The 16,888-nt window shown below is 38.4% G+C and overlaps 1 protein-coding gene across 1 annotated transcript; it reads right to left on the reverse strand.

The window, feature by feature from the left end:
* Positions 1-537: 537 nt before the first annotated feature.
* Positions 538-15,826, reverse strand: MED30 (mediator complex subunit 30). Its single transcript, XM_023921406.2, is given in 6 exon segments — positions 538-721; positions 724-814; positions 10,983-11,093; positions 14,150-14,308; positions 15,118-15,323; positions 15,677-15,826. Coding segments are annotated over 5 exon segments (561 nt in total). The 5' UTR covers positions 15,292-15,323; positions 15,677-15,826; the 3' UTR covers positions 538-695.
* Positions 15,827-16,888: the final 1,062 nt, after the last annotated feature.

Below are 16,888 nucleotides of genomic sequence, written 5' to 3' on the forward strand. Positions count from 1 at the left end.
GTGTTTGGATGGGGCAGCCACAGCTGTGTGTATAGACTGGTGAATGAGAGGCTGGAGAGTAGTGCTGTGCAAAAGGACTTAGGGGTCCTGTTCAGTGGCAAATCAACCATGAGCCAGCAGTACCCTGGTAGCCAGGGGGGCCAACCCTGTCCTGGAGACATCAGGCACAGCATGGTCAGCCAGGCAAGGCAGGGGATTGTCCTGCTCTGCACTGCACTGCAGATAATATATAAAATACTGCAGATTGAGTTGCACTATCTGATGGCTGATTTCAGCCCTCTAGCTTACTGGAGCAACTTTCCTGTCTTGCAACTTTTCCTCTCTGTAGAGGCTATTTGCACTGCAGAATGGCATATAGACATATGTTTTTATAAATTTTAATCGTATTGTAAAGAAAATACAGAAACATTTTATTTATAAAACCTCTATCTGCATAGAAATCCAAACTGCTACTGTAGTAAATTACTGAGTACTCAGTAAATTACTGAGGCTGTACAGCAGAATCACACAGGTAAAACTTACAGGATGAATCTTCTAAAAAAAAAAAATACCCAACAGCATTTACATTAATAGAAAATGACCCAACATTTCAGTCTTGAAGAGTTTTCAAACATTACTGCAAAGTAATTGTGGAAAACCATGTTATTTCTTACAAGGAAGATAAGTATATCCAAACAGATTTGTATCTTCTTCAGTTACAAAGTTTGATTTTCCTTGTTCAGTTCCTCATTGCCAACATGGCATTTATGTCCCAAATAAGATTTCGTAACTGATCCATGATCTGCTTCAGCTGCTGATTCTTCTGTTTCAGTTTCTGTGGGAAGAGTTCATTAGAAGTTTTTTTTATGATCAGTTCAAATAGTGCACTCAAAAATTGAACAAGTTATAGTCCTATGAAATGCTATATAAATCTTTTTCTCAGCTGTCAGTGAGCACTATTAGTAGGATAATACAGCCCCTTTAAAGCACATTCTAAAAATACAAGAAAGCCTCAAAAGTTAAGGACCATTGCTACAGGGGGAATGCTGTTTCATGTCACAGCAGCCTTTTGTAAAAACACCTGATACTTTCAAAAGTGGGAGGCTTGTGGAGATCAGTCCTCACTTTGAAAAGTCTAGAACAGAACATCCTAAAGTGGAAGAAAGAATTTGGGGAGCAGGTAAATTGATGTGACTATGTGTTTTATGAATTTGGTTTAGAGAAAAATGAGGCATTAACACTACAAGTTTGAACAAAGCACAAGGTATAGGTGAAACAAATCAAGCTTTTGCAGCCCTTCTGCTATGTAGGTCAACTGTGATGTGTTAAGAGTCCTGTCTTGAAGAAGGTTTTCCCAAGTATGCTGAATTCCTTAAAATTATATATTTGTTTTTGCAAACTGCAGAAGCATTTGGAGGAATAGGAGAATAGCAAACTAGCTTTTATTTGGTTCCATAGCCAAAACTTAAAAATTATGTCTCTACAGAAGAAAGATCAGGGCATCAAGACATCACACAATTTCCCTAAGCTTTCATGTTTCACAATAATACCCATACTTATTGCATCATTTATTCATTTTTTTGCTCAAATCAAAGCTGTTGAGAACTAAGTTAGGTGGTTGTTAGCAGTACACAGTTTGTCCTTCATTTCATTCTGATTTGACAGGATGTCAGCCTTCCAACATTAGAGATCACACTAATTATTCATTAGGGAAGTCTGGAGTTCCAAGTAAAGTGAGAGCACAGGAAAGACTTCCATCAAAACAGAACAAAATGTTTCAGGTTTGATGTAACTTTGTTATTTGTACTACAGGAAAGGCAATACATGAAAAGCATGACTCAAATCAGTAATACAACCAGAGTTACTGGAACACAGAGAAAATGAAACAATATCCTGAAAATTAGCCTCCTGAACTTTGATGTAGTAAACACAACAATATTTTTAAATTGCCATCCCGTCAGCTGGGAAACAAGTCCAGAGAAAAAAAGGAGGCCTATTCACATCAGACCTGTAAAAACAGTCTGAAGTAATATGATAATCAGGCTTAGATTACATAGGGAACATAGTAAGGGAAATATTCCTGAATACAGACTTTGTGGGACACTGAAAGAGACAACACTCAGATCTACACTCCCAAGAAGGATACAAAAACATACATAGGACAGTTCATGTGTCATGTGTCACATGACAATTCATGTGTTCACAGAATTCCTAACCAAGCATTTGACAGGCTAAAAAGTGGTTTAAAGGTAAATATGTACATTTATCTAATGCTTCTTTCTTTTCCATTTGCTGATCCAAGACTTCACAACATACAGCAGAGATTCAGCTCCTAACTAAAGAGAGAAAGCTAAGAAGCATGTAGTTACCACAGCATTGAAATGACAGAATTGCAATTGTCTTCCTACCAAAGGTCATAAATGCAAGATCCTGATGCTTGAGAAAGCACAAGAGGGATGAGATAAACCAGCATGTTCATACCTGTGGCATTTTTTAACATAATTCTGTTTGCCATCCTCAACATTCAATCCTAGAGAAATCAGTGACTTTTACATCAAAACTACTAGTTTAATGCAAGCTGTAACTCCCTAATACTGAGGCCATGCCATTTCAAGGTATTTCAAAACCTTCATCAATGGAAATGAAGGCTGAACAACTGGTGATGGTAACTGAAGTCACAGACAGAAATAAGAACCATTGACCTCTGAGAGGCAGACTGTTTTCTCTCCTCATTCATGTCTAATTGTACTGTGAAATACTGCTACTCACATGAACTTTGTGTAAGTTATGCCCAAAAGACTAATTCTGTAATTCTGTTTTCCTTTCTTGTGAAAGTATTATCACTCTGTAAATTGTTTGATCTTTATTTGATGCTAGACAGGGGAACCTTCAGACTAGATTTCATTCATTTTCAAAGCATCTGTAAGGACAGTAAGTATAAATTTGTTTCTTTATTTATCTGAAGATAATTTTAGATCCTCATCTTTAGTGAAGAGCTAATTTCTTAGTTCTACGTTTTCTGGAGCCAGAAAAAACATCTAAGATGAAGCACCATCTCTGGGTTGCTAGGCTGTTGGAAGAATAAAGAGAGGAGAAAAAAATCCACTTCAGAGAGCACAGTCTCCTAATTGAAATGCATACAGTGATCTTTGTTACTGATCTTTGACAGGCAGTGGTCCACACCACAAAGTACTACATAATTAATATGTTCTGCACCACTGGAAGTGCTGGCCTCTGCCTAAGACTTTGCTGAGCCAGTAAGAACATCTCAACTCAAGTCTAACCTTGAAAAGATAGGTGAAATGGCCTTCTTGGGAAATGGGCAAAATCTTTAAGCAGCTTCTGCAGCAGTGACAAATTTTCATTTGAACAGATTGCTTGCAAGTTGTCTCCCACTCTTTCCTCCTTCTGTTGAAATGACTTAGTTGAACTCTAGACTGCTTCTCAGGATTAGCAGTTGTATGAAACAAGAAAAAGTACTTCATCCTACATACATGCTACAGTTTCTGACTTTATCTGTTTAAAGATAGCACAGGGAAATTCTGAGGCAGTTTATAATGACTTTAAGAGACCTAAATTCAAGTTACATCTGTCAGGACTGTTTCTGTTAGTCTCTCCCTGTCAGAAAAGTGATCTGGCTGAAAATCTACCCTAGGGGGCCTTCTTTGGTGATATTAATCTTCAGTGGGGCCCATTTTGACGGACCTTGCAAGTATTACGGCCATTGTGATGGAGTTGGCAAGGACTGCACCTTCCAGTAACCAGAGACCTTAGCTGGCTTAGGTCAGGTAGGTAATTTATGAAAACATTTACTGAAGCACAAAACCCACATCAATGAAACTAAGTGGGAGAACCATAACATACATCCAGAAAATAGTTATCTTTCAAAGGAAGAAAAGCTGCCATAAAGAACCTGCCACGTTTCATACAGATTTGGGTTCAGTAGGACATAGTAATTTCAACTTTGACTGAAATATATTTTTTACAAGAAGCAATTTTTGCTTCACTTGCATTTCATGAGGAATCAGTACTGTCTAGACAAATTCACAGCTCACAATCAGAGATGTATCAGAACCTTCCTTTGCACAGTGTTCTTGTCTCTCTGCTCATTTTAAGCTCATGTATCCTTCAAATTTTAAAACTAAAACATCACTGTGAGTCATTATGCTGCACTCAATCCATTTGTTAGAAATCCCTTTTTCCAGCAAAGAAAATAATGTAAACACTGTGAAAGAGTAAGATTATACTCCAAGTGATGCTTGTAAAAACATCAACAGTACTTGTCTAAGTTTTACAGGCTTTTCTTCTGCTTAAGGAAAAGAACAAGCAAAGATCTGTTTCCATCATGAAAATCTTACATTTAAGACCATTCTCCTGAATGCTGTGCTAGGTATGCTCTATTCAAGATTTGCAATAGTACAGGCCAGGATGACATCTCAGTGTCTCTGTGTAACATTAAACATTAATAACCATCATATCTTTACTTGCATAAATCTTAGCAAAATTTTTAAAAATTAAGTTTACTTTGTTGATTAAGACTCTTCTACAGAGAACTTGCATCATGTTCTTTCCCAGAAGTATAGAAACATGGAAGAGTTTGGGCTGTAAGGGACCTTTAAAGGTCATCTAGTCCAACCCTGCAATGAGCAGGGCCATCTTCAACTAAATGAGGTTGCTCAGAGCCTGGTCCAGCCCAACTGTTAATGTTCACAAGGATGTGGCATCTACCACCTCTCAGGACAGCTGTTTTATCACCCTCAGCCTAAAAAATATCTTCCTTATATTTCATCTAAATTTGCCCTCTTTTAGTTTAAAGCCATTACCCCTTGCCCTATTGCAGCAGGTCTGGCTAAAAAGTTTGTTCCCATCTTTCTTATAAGCCCCCTGTAGGTACTAAAAGGCTGCTGTGAGAAGCATCAGTGACAGTCTGTGCTCTGCTGCAAGCTCAATACTTTTCACCTATTGACCCAAACAGGATTGTATTTATCCACTGATCTGTTGTTCTGAGAGGAATAAGCGCCTTCATTCAAATAGATGGATGATTGCTTCATGCCAATTATTTATTGTTCAACAATGAGGTCTGAGGTCTTATTTACTGAGCACCATATAAGCTCTGTAGCTTGTAATGGAATTATTCATTCCCCAAGGTGCTTCTCCACCACACTTCTCAGTGTTACATCCCCATTCTTAACATGAAGATCCCACAGATCTATGATCCTCAGTTACAGATGGCAAACTCAGTCACACGAACACTACAGATAAAACTGCAGTGCTGCCAACTTTGTCCAAAGACATTTAAGATTCATGTTCATCTCTAAACTTCATATTTTAACAGCTTCCCACATATTCAAAGCTAACACAAGCCATAAGGGGAAGAATGAACTACCACAGATAATTTGTGGCAGAGAAAAAAAAAATTCAGCTCCCAAGAGCTGCCTTAGTAAGTAACTCACTACACACAATAAATCCTTCCTTCTCCTTCCCAAATTCCCTGCTTACTCAATAGCAAATTACGCAATACAGAAATCAGGATTTTCATAATCTTATTTACTACAATACTGATTCAATCTAAATAGCGCCTAGTCTGCCACAAAAGCAGAATAGCTCAAAGGACTCCTCCAGAATATTAAATGGGAAGGGGGGGAAGAGGAATCAAATGTGATAATGCAATAAGGGTTATATAATATACATCTATATGAGGACAAAAGGAGACAACTGAGAATTTACAGGCAGCTTTATGCTCACCTTTTCCTAACTTTTTTCAACTTTGCAAGTGTGATACAGTTTTGATACAGGATGCAATGTGAAAAATTTTGTGTGCAACGTTTTTTGCAAAATTGAGAAGGAAATAATTCATTATCTGGAATAAAAATGCATCTGAATGCTGAGAAAGCTGGTTTATGACATAACAAGATCACTCTTCTTAATTTTCTGTTGGAGATGGGGGATATGGTCCTGTGAAAAAGGAAACATTTAAATTCATTTGCAAGAAAGACAAGGAGGGCGATCTAGAAAACTACTGGCTACTCAGCCTAACTCCTGACTCCAGAAAGAATGTGCAGCAAATCCTTCAATAAGTCATATCCAGACATATAATGATAAGGTGAATGGGAACTGTCATACTGGATTTCCTAAGTATGCCTTGTGCCTGACCAACATGATAGCGTTCTATCACGAAATGACTGGCTGTGTGGCAAGGGGAGGGCAAATTTTTTTCACTTTCATAAAGTAAAATCATTCATTAGTCAGGCTTTTGACACAGCCTCTCATTGCCTTTGAGCAAATTGGAAAGATGTGATTTTGATAGGTGAACTACTGGGTTGATGGAAAACTGGCTGGACTATGGGATTCTAAATGCTGGGATCATCAGTATTAAGACCAAGTGCTAGTTGGTTACTCTTGGAGTTTCTAAGGAGTGATGCTAAGCTGAATATTCTTAATATCCTCCTTAATAGCTAATCCACACTTAATGACCTAATTGCTATATCAAAGTTATCAAACTGACAGACAATGCCAAACTGGGGAAACTGAAAAAGATACTCACTGGTGGGATGTTTGATTCAGAGGGACCTCAGGTGGGAAAGAGAGGCCAACACCTATCTCAGGAACTTCAATTAAAGCAACCATCCTACATCTGCACACAGAATAAACTCATACAACAGCACAGGCATAGGGCTGACTGAATAGAAATGAAATTTTCAGAAAAGGATTCAAGATCCTTTTTGATACTTTCTAACAAGTTTAACATGAGTTATCAGCAGATCTTTTTTTACAACAAGGAAGACAAACTGCACTCTGCCCTATATTATATGTACCTCTCAGGTCAGATGAGTACCTCTCACATCTCCTCTACTTGACTCTGGAGAATGACTGTCCAATTTGGGTATCAATACAAAGTTCTGTCATACTGGCCTAGTGGAAGGCCACCACAATGATTAAAGCTGTGTTTGTTCAATCTCAAGCAGAGAAGGCCATAAGGCAGGATCACAGTGTTGTCTTCAGCCACCTAATGAAGCTCACAGGAAAGACAAAGCTGGACTCTTCTTGGATATACAAAGCAAAAGGATGAGGGGCAGTGAATATACAAGTTATGATAAAGAAAATTCCAGTGTAACATTAGGAAAATTTTCACCGTGAAAGTCAAGCCTTAAGAAGTGCCCAGGAAAGACAGAATTTCAATCCTTACAGATATTTCAAATGCTGGAGCATGGACATAAGCTGGAGCAGCTGGATCTAACTTTGCTGGTTGACACTGTCTTGGGACTGGGGGCTGAACCAGATAATCTCCAGACGTCCCTGATTCCTCTGATTCTACCATGGCAGAGAGTCAGCTTGGGTACTCAAAAGATCATGAAATTGTCTCCTGTGCAGATTAATCTGCCCGGAAGCTGTCCAAGTAATTCTTGGATTCTTCCCCTCTTGCCAAAATGTTCCTTGGTGCACACTCCTATTTTGGGTGAAAAAGGACTGTGCACATATAAAACCAATTAAAATACATGCAAATAGTGTGAAAGGTAGTTTAAAAAGAATTTAGGTTTTCTGCATAGTCCTAAACAGCATCAGCTGCAAAGCACAATGTTTGTGCTATCAAAAAAAGCCCAGAGCTTTGCTACTTGCTACAGCTAAACTTAAAAGTTTGCCATGTAGATTGTCTTATCTCTCTTAGCAAGATCACTGTTAAACACTTAACGAACATTAGAATATCAAATATGATTGTTTTCTAAAGGGCCACCTGGAATGTCCAAATGCTATTTTGCTTTGTTTTCACCCAAATGTACTTACACTACTAATTATGTGATGGTTTTCCTCAGTGCTTCATCAAAATGGAAGCACTAAAAGGATGAATGAAAGCTAAGCTATACTTGTTCCATTTCTAAAAGTGAGGAGTAAAGAAAACCGTTGATAGGGCAGGAAAACAGATTAAATCATTCTCAAATTTTGATTTGGTATTTCTGTTTCAGTATGCTATCAAATGTACTACAAGACCACAGACTGAAGGTGAGCCTGACATCTTGAAAATAATAGCAATGATTCTAGACTTAAAAGGTAAAAAACTTGATAGACAGAACATTAAATACTCGAAAAACATGAAGAGAAGAGAGGAAATCTTGGTAACATCTTCCACTTGCTGCAAATAGATTAATTTCAATGAAAACTGGATCAAGACATGTACTATAAGACCAATTCAAATGCTAAACTGATTCTGGAACAGTAATTTATTCCAAAAAAGTCAACCACCTCAATAATTTACAAGTCCAGAAAACATATACAGATAAAAGCTACATTTTTGGGAACTGCAGGAGAAAATTGTTTAAAACAAGAGATAGAGGTAGTCAGTGCTCAAGAAATGTTTTGTTTTGTAATAATGGTACAAGCTTCTTATTGTGGGCAAGACTCCCTTGTGTTATAAAGCTTAATAGGTTTTATTTAAACCTACAGTTGCTAATTGTTACTGAATTGCTAGGACAGAAATTCATTGCCTTTTAAACTAATCTATATTTTAAATTAACAGACAAGTACTTACATAGCCAAGGTCAGCACATTAAACTTTCTGACCTAAAAGGTAACTCTAATACAGCAGAATAACTAAGGCCAAAAGATATCACAGAACACTGACACAAAAAGCTCCTGCAATTTAAGGAACTCTGATACATCAAAGTTCTCCTGCCCCATGAACGAGATGGTGCATAGAAGAAGTACCTGATGTTCCCCTCCTCCTCCACTGAGGATGCTCCCTTCCCAGACACCTGCAGTAGCAAAGCAAAGGTGCTGTTTTTCAAGTCAGTGGTTCATGGAATGAGGACATTTTTGTGTGAGAATATATGATCCACAAGGTTTATATGAGCTATTACTAGTTTTGGCAGTGTTCCACACTGTGGGACAGTTAGTGCCTTTGACATACATCCAGAGCCAATAAAGAAATCAGACTGGCTGAGATATCATGGCAAGAAGGGCCAAATGAAGAGATTCATGGCAGGTCTAAGAACTAATTCAAACATCACCATAGTGTCAAAGTCTTGGGTTATTGAAATAGTGATTTTTTTGGTACCAATAACATGCAAGACTAAAAAAAATAATGCCTATCACAGAAAAAAATGATTAAGTGAGAACATGACAAGGAGCTGAAGGAAGAGAAGATTTGGTAAAGAATATTAAAAGTTTCTTTAACTATCATGTTGGTTTCCCCAACTTAGTATTTTTATCAACATTTTGTATTACTGAATTTTTCCTAAAATTAATTCATCAAATTGAGTTGGAGATGGACATCACACACTAGAGAGGACTAAAGAGCTGTCATGTGCTAGTTAAGAACTAGAGCAAACCCCTATGTTGAACCCAGCAGCTAGTGCTAGAAATTAGACCAATTATCTGATTCTAATGATTTTTATTTGCTTAAAAAAAATAAAAATATATATTTCTAGTCATAAAAGCATTTCCTACTCTGTAATGTATTAAAATTTGAACTTTGAAAATGGTTCAACTTATACAACTCAAGGGAGACAGAAGAAAAAAACAGTTAACTTTCTAAAAACAAGAAGTTTAACTTTCTTTTGCTGCAGTTACTAAGTATTTGTCCACAAGACTACTACAGAAAGTTCAACTATCTTGTGAAGATTTACTGTGGAAAATCTGGAAATTAGATCTAGGCATTTAAGTATAAATACAGGATTTCAGCCTATATTTACCTGAATATTTCAATGCATTCTTAATTACTAGTTTGCTACAAATGGTCTTGTAACACCATCAACCTTTCTAAGGTTCAGAACTCTTCATAAAAATTTATGAAATTATTTTCACAAGATCACACCAAGGGAGTTTAAAACTATATTAGCATATAAGTACAACAACAAGGGCAAAACCATGTCATAGAACTATTAAAATCCCAGCAAATATGGACAGTTAAGCTTATTAATACTTAAAGATTGCAAATAAATGTGCATAAATTCACACTACAACTTTACATACAATATAATACATACAACACTGCTACATCAGCACTGAAGATTACAACAGGAAAGCTGACAACTGCATTTCTCTAAATTCACATAGTCCTCATTTTCTCCTGTACAATACACATGCATTTTTCTTAATCAATGAGTTATGAAAATTTATGATTGTGGAAGACAAATTAAAATATCATAAATATTTTAAAAGCCAAATATCTATCAATTATTCATTCAATAAATAAAAATTTTATTCATTTATGTCTTTTGTTCTTTTTGTAGATTGTAACTCCTCTTTACTGAGCATTTGCAGATTTTACAGCTAGAAATATTTATTTAATCCTATCTTCGTACTTTCCAGTTTGAAGAAAAAATGCTCAAAATTGTGGTCTGGTAAAACTACGTATTTTTAATTTCCATATTACATTAGCTTTTACTACAGCATAAGTATTTCTAGATTTGAATCCATCTTCAGTAATTGTACCCAGTTTCACAATGGCACTTAAACTGAAAATGTAACATTTTAACTCATTTAACGTTTGTAATTCATAGTACGTTTTTTTCTGAATGTGCCAAGATTCAATAAATGTCCCTCTTTACAAAAGGAACAGTCTTCCTCAAACTGTCAAAATACAAAAGATAGCCCTGAAAATTCTTTACCAACTCACGTAATTGTAATAATAATTACACATCTGGTGTTCAGTATCAATTATTTTAACACCTAAGTTCTAAAGATAAATAAGCTCAATGGGCACCTTAGTTCAGTTCGTACTGTCTGTATCTAGGTTACACATAAATATAACACACTGTATTCAAAAGAACGTATGTCTGTTTTAAAAGAGACACAAGTTAAAATTGTTAGACTCTACTGCCAGAGGTACAGCTAAAAAATATTTGTTTAACTAAAAGGTCAATACTGAAATACTTATAAATAAAAAGTATTTATCTCCAGTTTTGATGGTAGTCATCACACATTCTGTATTTAGTACAGAAATCTAGGAATTTGTAATGTAAAAATGACACTTCTCAGTGTATGCAAATTAATTTCAATTTTGTTACCTTATTTACTTCCATGATTTCCCTTCTCTCTTCACTAGCAAAACGAAGCTGGCTTGCAGCACCACGATCATCATGCTTGGAGCCATCTTCTTCAACATATGGAATAAGTTGCTGTGAAGATAAGAAATGTCAGCTTAAAAGAAAAAAAAATAAAATAAGAAAAAAAAAATATACAGTACTTTCATTTTCTCCACAGGTTCTAACTGCCCCAGAGAAAGTGGAGACAAGCCTGCTTGCCACCTCAATCCTAAAGGCCTTGCAATGACCTCAGTTGGTTTCCCAGGAAAACAATGTGCTTCAAAAAGACACAATTCCACACATTACCAAGTCTAGACCAAAGAAATTTCATAACTGCAGGCAGAAGCCAGTCTTTCCATTTTAAGATGTTTATCATAGATAATCCCTGTAGTTTTGAATTCTGCAGATTGGGATTTTAAAATTTACTATTCCACACTAAGAAATAAAACCACAAACATGATGTTCCCATTATGATAAAGCATTTTAGTGATATACTGAACATAAATATGACTGGCTTTACATAGTGACTTGGTTAATACTCTAGTTATGACTTGCTGTTTTAATGAGCCTCTGTTTGGCTACTCTTAAGACCAGGCCCACAGTTACCTAAAATGAGGTTTTTTTCTGTAAGTATTTCTCACCATGATCTCCTCAGACACACAGAATCATAGTTTGGTTTAGGCTGGAGAAGACCATAGTGCGCTGTCTTTTTCATAAGCTCTGACAAATTTCCTTGATATTGCCAAAATTCCTTGATACAGAATTCTAAATGAATACTACTAAATGATTCCTTCTTAGAAAAAAAATAAATCAAAAAGAAACATACTAGATACAAAACAAATACTTGTTTCTGTATCAGAACACTCCCAAGCTACTGAAAATTTCTTAAAAGTTAATACACCCATGAAGTCCATAGACTGACATTTTTTTCTGTCCTGAATTATGCAAAACTACATACATGTTCACATACACACTACAGACAAATGGAAGACTAATAATGATAAAAATAAAAATGAGAAAGAAGACAATAGTTTAAAAGCCTGGGAACAAGTGGCTCATCAAGTGCCTATTAACTTCTTAGTTAGGTTAGGGTGTAATATTACAAAGCATTCAGAGCCTTCAGCACTCTGATGAAAAATTTACTTTAATTTAACCCACTAAAAATGTAATTTCCTTCTATACAAAAATTTTTGCATCCATTCTTATTAAGCTTAGCAAAATGGACAAAGTGACCACACTAAACTCTGCCATGAAAAAGTAGCAAATGTTGACCACTTACTACATTTGCAGACCATAAAGAAGTAGTGGGACTGCTATATGCTCTTGGAAAAAAAACTCTGATGGAAAAATAAAGTAGCATTCAATGGAGAACATTTCCCTTGAAAATTTCCCTATCTTTCAGAAAAGGTGATAGAAAAACAAAACAAAAACAAAACACAAACCTACAAAGAAAAGCAGAAGTATACCTAATATAGTAAATTTAACCTTTGTAGGCAGATCTCCACAATTATCTCATGCCTTGCTATGTTAGTTAACAGAAAGTTAATACTACCTGTTACACATTCATACAGATTAACAAAACGTATGAAAATGTTTAAGTCAATAATAATGGAATAAGCAACAGTAGTAGCTATGGACTTCTCTTGACTGTGCAAAAAAAATGTTTTGTTGATATTCTGTAAAGACATGATTAGAATATTGGCCATTAAATAATACAATTGAGGCTATTATTGAACTACTGGAAGAATTATTTAAGAAAACTGATCCAAGAGTGTACTACTGTCATTCACTCTAACCAATAAAAACATGAGGAGGCAGGCATCTACTAAGTTCAGGGAAGGAAAGACTAAGAAGATTAAAAAAAATACCCCAACTATCTATAAAAAAACTCTGCTGTGACTACGTTATCAGTGAAACCTAGCATTAAAAAAGCCTGAAGTGACTACTTATTTTCTCTATAGAGATTCTTTCCCATCCTGATATTGGGGAAAAAATGTGAAAAGTTACAGAAAAAAACCAATCCAACCCCACGTAATTCCATTGATATGGGAAAATAAGACACATGAAAAGCTTTTAAAGAGGACACAAGTATTTGGTTATTGTGCACAAGTCAACACAGTGTCAGAACTGGTTTTATTTTCCTAAACAGGAAAATTAACTTATTGCCTTTCTTGCTGTCAGGTTTCCAGATACATTTCTCTGAAACCCTTGTCAAAAGTCATCATCTGTTAACTGAAATAGTAATAACTGAAACTGTTAACTGAAATAGAAATTCTGTACAGAATGGGCTTCTTCCTTTCTTTACTCTATTCACTTACGAGACTCACGCTTCAAATACAATGTCTATATGATTACAATGGACAATCAAAAGACTGTTAATAAAGTTGCCTCAGAATCCAGAGGTCAGTTCTTAAAGAACTTCAAAGTTCTGATTAATATAGAGCAGGAGCGACTCAAATTGTAACAAAACCCAGGGTTTAAGAGTCTTACTAGAAAGTAGAAACAACTTATGAGGAAGATGACGTTTAAAATTTTATGAATTACAAGATTTTAAGAAAAACTTCAGCCAATCCTCTTCCCTGGAAGTTTTATGTTGCAACTTTTCTATCAGCACTGCACATTTAGGTTGGGTTCATACTGGCCAGCAGGTTAGGAATAGCTGAGTGAGGGAACTATGGAGGCACAGATTACTGGCCAGAGAAAGTAAATAATACTTATTACTCGGGAGCCACGCTGACAGGTGAGAGTATCAAGCAGGCTTTTTCCCACTTCTTCCCACTTTTTTTAAAAATCTGCCCTGATCCTCTTTTTTTCTTCCTAGGGAAAACAAACTGGTGAAGGTACCAAGAAGCCAGAGGAAAAAAGGTTAAAATTTTAAATTAAATTTGCTTTCATAGAATCACAGAACCAATTAGGCTGGAAAAGACTTCTGAGACCAAATCAAACTTATGACAGAACACCGTGTCAACTAGACACTAAGTTTCACCATCTTTCAACAAGCTCTAATTAATAAACAGAATTCGGTCCACTGAATAATTCCAGTATCATTAAAATGTGTTATGAGTCTCCTGCAAATGAGGAAGATGGATGAGTTGCTATCCAGAGTGGTAACTCTGATCTGCAATTTATATATAAACAAAGATACTTACTTCTATGGGAACAGGATCAAGCCCAGCACAGTTTTCATTACATTTGTCATAGACTAGTCTCAGTTTTCTGAAGAGTATCGATAGCTGACGGAGATGTTCTTGCAGCTTTGCCAGTCTGTCTTGGTATGTTGCAGTATGATAAGTAACACCATTTGGTAACTTAAAAGAACCAAAACATTAAAAATATTACAGTAAAGTTTCTGTCACATGAAATAAATAAAGACATCGGACAGGTTTTTGTATATTTTAAAATAAGACAATCACACTTTTCCCACAGCAACCACTGAAATTTTTATTTTCTTTACTAGCAAAATTACATATTTTATGTGCTCAATCAAAGACCCTCATGTATTCTACACTTTTGTCATTGTCAATCCCTCTGACTTTTCAGTGAGTGTCTTCACAATGCTTAAATATGATGCTGCTGTGACTGGGGTTGAGATTTTGTGTCTCAGTGACACATGGGAGTCATGAAAATACAGAAGGAGTGGGTGTGGTCATTTATCTTGTACTCTACACAGAGAAAACACATCAGAAGTTTGTATGTTTTCTCAGTAAATAGACACAAATAAGGATTATGTCGCTTTTTCTAAGAAAATTAAAAGTTATAAGTAGAAAATATTACAGAAAAATATCGATGCAAATAACTCTAAATTTACTCCCCATATGTTAACAGAAACAGAGAAACGTAACCGACACATGAACAGACTTCATTACACATAAAACAGTTACTAAGCGTATTTAGAGCTTTTTTATTATGGGGGCAAAGACAATTCAGCATTTCTGAATTTCACTTAATGTACAGGACTAAGCAAGTATATATCACTTCTTCAACCAATCCTCCATTTCAGAGCAGTTTGACCGAGTTTTCTAAACGTCCTAAGGCATCTCCTGAGTCTATATATACTGGCAGTTGGTGACAAAAACACGGCAAGTTGCGTGTATAAAACGAAATAGTTGTTTCTCACCTGCATGTTCCTCAGTAACTGGAAGATCTCCATGGTTCGAAAGACAATGTCCTGCACGGTCTCCTGGCCGATGCGGCAGAGGGAAGCCGTGTTCACCTCCCTGGCAGCCTGAGCCTGCGTCCCGGAGAAAGCGCCCGGAGGCATCCCCGCCCCGGCCAGAGGGGGGGTCGACATCTCCTGCTGGTGACCAGTCACACTAGGGCAAGCTGCACGGAGAAGTCATGATGGAACGGTCAAAATACTTGTTTGACTCTACCCTAGCAAACTTCTGCAGGGTGGCTATCCCACTTCTTTTCCCCGCACGCGGCTCTGTCCAACAGACAAGGGCGGCTCAGCGCAGCCCCCTCGGTCCGGACACGGCAGCTCTACCCGGCGGTGGAACTGGGGGCGCCCCTCACGCACCTCCCTCCCCTCAGAGCGGTCACTGGGCGCCGCTCCAGCCCTGATCCGGCCCAAGGGGAACACGACGGAGGCTTTTGCCCAGCTCCAGCAGGAAGAATCGCAGCCCTGGGCTCCGGGACCGGTACCTGCCTGACCACTCCTCCCTTCGCTGACCCACCTGCTCCCGGGGCGAAGCGGTGCCCCAGCCCCACAGCCTCACCCGACGCCGCGCTTCCGCCAGGGCCCGGCCCCGCTCCGCGCTCACGGGCCCCGCCGCGCTCACGGGTCCCGCCGCGCTCACGGGCCCCGCCGCGCTCACGGGCCCCGCCGCGCTCACGGGCCCCGCCGCGCTCACGGGCCCCGCCGCGCTCACGGGCCCCGCCGCGCTCACGGGCCCCGCCGCGCTCACGGGCCCCGGAGACGCGCGGGCGGAAGCACTTCCCGGTGCCCGGCGCCGTCACAGCCGGCGGGGCGGGAGCTGCGGGCGGGTCCGGGGCTTTGTCGCGCCGGCTTGGGGACGCCTCTATGCCGCCGGTCTTGGTCGAACATCTCGCTCGGGAGCCGGGGCGTTTTCCTGGCTTGCTGAATCCAGTGAGGGTTTGCAGGCAGGTCAGCCAGCATGCGGGCTCTTGAGATTGAAAAGTTTGGTCAGAAATCCCAGGCATGTGCACACCTTCCCACCACCCTTCTGTCAGATCGTAGAATAATTGAACAGTTCGGGTTGGAAGTGACCTTAAAGATCATTTAATTCCAGCCCCCTTGCCAAAGGCAGGGACGCCTTCCACTGGACCAGGTTGCTCAGAGCCCCATCCAGCCTGGCCTTGAACAGTGACAGCGATGGCCAACCTGTTCCTGTGTACTATCACCCCCACAGTAAAGGATTTCTTCTTAACGCCTAAACCTGCTGTTTTTCAGTCTGAAGCCATTCAGACTTTCTCTTCACTAAAGTTGAGGATGCAGAGTCCCTCTCCACCTTCCCGGTCGGCCCCTTGACATACTGGAAGGCTGCTCTGTGGTCTCCTCCAGGCTGAACAGCCCCAGTTGTCTCAGCCTGTCGTTGTAGAAGAGATGCTCTAGTCCTAGTCACACTGATAAATGCTGAATATCTGTTTTGTGGGATAAGTATGTGTTGTCAGTATACACTTTATAACATGTGCTAATTTTATAGCTTTATGGGTGTTCTGCTATGCCTTCCTGCAGAGATATATTATTTCTAATACAGAAAAGCCTGAGCACTTGGTGTTCCCATGTCACAGTATTTGCATGGATATAAGACCGTTTTGAGTGCTTGCACCACACTAATACAATTGAGGCGTTTTTGAAGCACAGACAAGGCCTCTCATGTGAGGGAGAGGGAGCACACTTAAAAAGAAACCAGGCAGGTTCTGTG

This window comes from Cyanistes caeruleus, chromosome 1 (assembly GCF_971803275.1).
Source record: "Cyanistes caeruleus chromosome 1, bCyaCae1.hap1.1, whole genome shotgun sequence".
In the NCBI taxonomy this organism is placed as follows: domain Eukaryota; kingdom Metazoa; phylum Chordata; class Aves; order Passeriformes; family Paridae; genus Cyanistes; species Cyanistes caeruleus.